We start from the raw sequence: 4,998 nt of genomic DNA on the forward strand, positions 1-4,998 counted from the left end.
GGTGTCTAGGCTGGATCCCAGTTCTGTTCCCTGGAAGCCAGGCCTCAGGGACAGGAGGGAGTGGGGCAGGCTTTGTTCAGGGCTCACGGTGTGCCCCCACCTATCCATGTCAGGCCAATGCCCAGGCCTTGGCATCTTCTCCTCAGCCTGGCAGTGTTTGGCCAGGGACTTCCCTACTGCCTCCAGGTGGGGCATCTTGCCTAACTGGTCTGAATAGATAGGCCAGAAGGAGGCCTAGAAACTCCCACTGGGAGGCAGAGGCGGGAAGAGTGACTTGACTCAAGGGTTGAAAACAGTCCTTGCCCACCCACAACAAAAGGCAGAGACCTGAGAAGATCCCACCCAGGAGGCAATGGGAGGCAGCCGTTTGGATCGGAGGCTCTGTAAGTAGGCAGGCGAGTGGGGACAGCCACAGCATACCACGTTTGTCATCACCCCAAACTTTATTGCTTACAAAGAGTTCTCTACAACCCGAACTCTGCGGTACCAAGGCTGCAGCTCTTCACGTCCTGGGGGCTGGGGGTCCCTCCATGGGGAGGAGCATGGCTCGATGTGGAGAGCTGGGCAGAGGCCACCTTGGCAAGACACGGGGACAAGCTTCTCCCAAGGAGGAATCTTGGGGGACACCCCTCCCCCCCAGGAGCAGAGGCTGGCTGGCCCCCGCGCAATGATTCACAGTTGATTAATGCTACATGAGTCTTGATCAGCACCCCCACCGAAGAAAAGACGGGGCTGAGGCAACGGGGTAGGGTGGGAGGGGGGCTCATCTAAAAGAAAAACGGAGGTTTGAGGGGTCGTGCGCATAGAGACAGGTCAAGACTCGAATCCCTTCACCCCATCTCCTGGCCTGCTTTTGCGCGTGCAGAGCCACTGACCTGCCCTCCTGGAGGGCAGCCGTGAAAGTGCTTTGAGGTCATCAGAGTGCAAAGTGCAGTTGGCAGTGCCCCCTGGCCGAGGGGCAGGGCAGGGCCGGTGTGAGTGTGAGGCCGGGGCTGTGTCTCAGGAAGCTGGTGCGCATGGTGTTACAAACCGTGGCCGTGGCCGGGAGGCACGCGGGTGCCTGCGGCTGCTGCTTTCTCACACATCTGCCACGCCCCAGCCCCAGCCGGCTCCTGCTGGGTAAGGGCTCCCCACGCCCTTCGACGAGGGACGAGGGGGCTAAGTGCCAGCCGGTTGGGGGCAGTGCTGGGGCTGCAGATGGGGCTCAGAGTCTGCTGCTCCAGGGAAGACTGGTGGCCGGCAGCAAAGGGACATATGCTTGGGGACTGAGAACCATTTCATTTAAGACACCTCTGGTCCTTGGCTGAAATTGAGTTCAGCTCAGGACCTGGGCTGCAACGTGACAAGCGTGCCAAGTTCTCCCTGGGAGCCTTCCAGCGTCCGGCATTCCTCCCTCCCTGACTCTGGCAGAAAAGCTGCTAGGTCTAAAAAGGGGGTTCGATGGCCAGGCAAGGGAGCCAGAGGGCTCCCCGTTAACCCGGGGGTGGGTACCCCTGCCTCCCCGCTCCTGCGCCAGACCTGGGTGTGGGTCCTGGGGCACTCGACACCCTGACACCCGCTTGGAGGCCCATCCCTCCCTGACCCAGGCCGGAAGCTGCTCTATCCTGACTGCCAGCAAGTGGTCACCGGTCTAAGCAGGTCAGGCCAGTTCGTTCGGACCAGAGCAGAGAAGACTCTTTTGGCTCCCCACGGGAAGTGGGCTCCTGCCTCCCTCCTCCTCCTCATGTGGGCACCGGGCGTTCTCTTGGCGGGGTCGGGCAGACACAGCAGATCCTGGAGGCATTCTGCTCGCCCGCAGTCCCACTGCCGAGCCACGGGGTGGCGGGTCCCTGGGAGCAGGCTGAGCCCGTGTGGCAGGGGCGGCACAGAGCACCAAGAAGGCAGGCCCCTTCTGGTGGAGCGGAGCCAGTGGTGGCAGGCTGGGTTAGGGTCTGTTCTCCAGGTGCCCATGCTTGACCCTCCAGCTCCAGGCAAAGCTGCCGTCGGGCGCCAGGGTGCACTGCAGGTCGATGCCCGAGTCCGGCACCTCCATGTCATAGCGCACGGGCCGCCCGTCCTTGGTCACCAAGCTGAAGGCTGCGGCTGGGATCTGGGGGCAGAGGGAAACAGCAGGCCTGAGGCAGCAGCACAGGGCTTGAGGCTGCCCCGGGGTGCAGAGTGGAGGTCTCTGGTGGCATGGGAGAGGTCCCCTCCAGCCAGGCGGGCAGCCCCGAAGGCATACTCTTGCCCTTCTTTCTGGAGAATCTCAACTGGCCCAGGTGGAGGTCCTGGGGAGCCCTCAGTCACTCCCACCAGGCTTGCCCTGAGACCTCGAGGGATAACTGAAGCCAACTATTCCCCACGGTGCCATTTCTGCTTATTCCAAAGCCTGTCCCCTGGAGGGCTGGGCGGGGGACACTGACTTCTGGGACTCTGCCTCTTAAGTGTGCACCTGTCCCCTTACCTGGCTGCTGATGCCGGTTGCGATGTCCCCCACCTTGACCCGGTGAAACTCCCGGATGTGTAGGTGTTCGCCATTGAGAGACTGTATCTGGATTTTCACACCTAGAAGGCAGGCAAGGTGAGCGTCAGGAGAGTGAGTGCTGGAGCCCCACACGCAGCCCCACACGGAGGGACGCAGGATGGCTGTGAGGAAGCCGATGCGACGTTTAGGCTCGAGTGGCCCCACTGTTCTACGCCGGCTAGTTCTTCCTGGTTGTTTTGTGTCAGCATCTAGAATTTGGCCTGCACGATGCACACAGCTAAGGTTGGCTCTTATGGGGAACGAATAACCCAATCTGCACACAAGGCAGAAAGAAAGTGGGGACAGAGACTCTTACATTAGACTGTGGGCAACTTAGGCCATAAGTCTCTGGAATTGGAACAGCTGTTGGCCAGGCCATGGGGTCTTGAGGCATGCGTCTACACTGGCCCCAGGAAGAGTGTGAGCTGCTGATGAAACCCTTGTTCTATCAAAATCACAACATAAGCTATGCAGCCACGCTTGAAAACAAAGAAGTCCATATATGTTTTCTTTCTCGTCTTAATGACTTTAAATCCCAGAGGAGGATCCCGGCAAACTTGTTGCTGGGTTCTTGCTTAAATTGCTCATAAGGTCCTGTTCCTCCTTGTCCCTTTGGAAGGCATCATTTCTTTCTCGATTCTAGGCCAGGAGAGACTGCTATGTGCCCCAAAGCAAGGGCCTTCTAGAACTCCATCAGCAACCCGTGAGGGGCAAGGTCCTTTGCCGACTGCCCCGCCAGGGAAGCCTCTGGGGCAATCAGGGCCTTTGCTCGAAACCAACTTCGTGGCCAGGTCCCTCCAGTCTGGGCGCCGGGCGCCTTCCTCTCCCTTCCCCCCGCTGCGCCAGGAGAAGGGGACAGAAGCTCCCTCGGACTCCCGGATCAGGATCAAAGATCAGGATCAGGATCAAGGGCGGATCAGGTAGTGTGGGCGCTGCTGAGTGGGCCAGCACTGGGCTATACCATTGAAGTAGCTTGGGGTGTCGGTGGGCCGCCCTCGGGCCAGCACCATGTTCCAGCTGGAGCTGTGGGCCTCCGCCTGGCTGCTCCACGAATGCACGCCAGAACTCAGGGTGTCCCGCGAGCTCTGTGATGCCTTCGATGGGTTCTGAAACAAGAGGGGGCACAATCAGGCCCCTGGGCTCGGGGGACTGTCCCTGGCCTTGGGGGGATTTGGGACACAGGGGCTCTCCCTTGGGGTGAGGCATTGCTCGTGTTCCGCTCTGGAGTGTGGCTCTGCTGGGCACTCTTGGGGCAAGCAGGGGGCTGGAGGGAGGTGAAGAGTATTTCTAGGGGGCCCCCAAGACCAAATCTTCATCCCCACTCTCTCCAGTAGCCAAACGACTGCCGAGTTCCTGGGTGCGCCAAAGACGGATTGGCTCATCCTGAGAAACCACGACACCCTGCCCTGCTGGGGAGCCCTTCCCGAAGGGCGGGGTGACCCCCACCAGCCTCCCTTCACCGCCACTTGCACACAGCCTGTTTACCAGCCTGACACGGAGCTCTGTCCCCAGGGTCCTGGGTCCCTGGCCGGCTTACCTTCTCACTGTCGTCCGACAGAGAGAGGCTGTCAACGCTGAGGCACGAGAGAATCTGTTCTTGCTCCTCCAGTGAGAAGGGCTGGGACAGGCTGTTCAGAAATAATTCTGCAGACGAAGGCAGAGGGCGGCTGTGAAGAGCGGGAGTGGCCCGGCCCGGCCGTGCGTCTGGCTGCACGGAACTTGGGAGCCAACCTCGGGGTAAGGAGCTTAGAAGAGAGCCCATGCTGGCTGCCCTGGGGATGACAGGGGACCCAGAGGTCGCAGCCGGGCCGCCCATACCTATTTCCAGCTGCTGCAGCTCCTGCTCGGGGAACGTCGCCTTCCGCTCCGCCGAGCTGGGGTTTTTGGCAGGAGCCGGGTCCAGGGAGGACAGAGGTAATGGGTCCCACGTTCCAGACTCCTCCTTGCCCCAGTTCAGGCTTGGGGACTTGTTCCGCTCCGGAGGTTCGGGGGGCAGAGGGGGCTGGAGCTTAGGGGCCCCGCCTGTCGTGTCCTCGGTTGGCTGGGGTCCTGGAGCCCCAGGCGAGAGCTCCCTCGGCTGGGCCTGCGGGGTCCGATGGGAGTGGCCTTGGCCGGGCGGTGGGTGGCCTTGGTGCGGCGGTGGACGTCTTGGCTCTTTGTACTCCCCCCTCCAAGGGCTCCGCAGACCTCCCACTAGAAAACAGCACACGCGGTGAGGCGGAAGGGGGCCCGGCCAGGTGGCCCTGCCCGACCAGAGAGCAGGAGGCAAGCCGTGGGGGAGGGCGCTTGCCCCATAGGGGGCGTGTGGTCTCCGAGGCGGCCTCTTCCGTAGGGGGCCTCCCACAAGGGGAACAGGACAGTAGTTCTGTCTTTTATTTCGTTTTCCTTCTAGGTAACAATCGCAAATTTAAAACTGACAGAGTTGGCTCCAGAGAAGAACTTTGTAAGTAGTAAATGTTTAAAAACAGCCCTGAGGTAACACCAACTTCGAGTTC

General features: G+C 60.9%; 1 protein-coding gene and 1 long non-coding RNA gene across 3 annotated transcripts in view; one reads left to right on the top strand and one right to left on the bottom strand.

Annotated features, from left to right (window-relative positions):
- The window catches only part of LOC144217959 (uncharacterized), a 5,305-nt gene extending 333 nt beyond the window's left edge, over positions 1 to 4,972 (top strand). Inside the window, exons 2-7 of one of the 2 annotated variants that reach the window (XR_013331004.1) lie at positions 320 to 383; positions 2,549 to 2,746; positions 3,147 to 3,423; positions 4,113 to 4,240; positions 4,332 to 4,768; positions 4,896 to 4,972. This is a non-coding gene — a long non-coding RNA (uncharacterized LOC144217959). Of the gene's footprint in view, positions 1 to 319; positions 384 to 2,548; positions 2,747 to 3,146; positions 3,424 to 4,112; positions 4,241 to 4,331; positions 4,845 to 4,895 lie in introns of those variants that run through there. The other variant, XR_013331005.1, reaches the window with a different exon arrangement.
- The window catches only part of MAP3K14 (mitogen-activated protein kinase kinase kinase 14), a 20,555-nt gene continuing 15,981 nt past the window's right edge, over positions 425 to 4,998 (bottom strand). Inside the window, exons 11-15 of the mRNA XM_077747762.1 lie at positions 4,322 to 4,696; positions 4,041 to 4,147; positions 3,465 to 3,609; positions 2,444 to 2,544; positions 425 to 2,089 (exon numbers count right to left, since the gene is read on the bottom strand). Coding sequence (XP_077603888.1) covers positions 1,925 to 2,089; positions 2,444 to 2,544; positions 3,465 to 3,609; positions 4,041 to 4,147; positions 4,322 to 4,696 — 893 coding nt within the window. The 3' untranslated portion in view covers positions 425 to 1,924. The remainder of the gene's footprint in view (positions 2,090 to 2,443; positions 2,545 to 3,464; positions 3,610 to 4,040; positions 4,148 to 4,321; positions 4,697 to 4,998) is intronic.

This window comes from Crocuta crocuta, unplaced genomic scaffold, assembly GCF_008692635.1.
Source record: "Crocuta crocuta isolate KB4526 unplaced genomic scaffold, BGI_CrCroc_1.0 scaffold289, whole genome shotgun sequence".
NCBI classification, from domain to species: domain Eukaryota; kingdom Metazoa; phylum Chordata; class Mammalia; order Carnivora; family Hyaenidae; genus Crocuta; species Crocuta crocuta.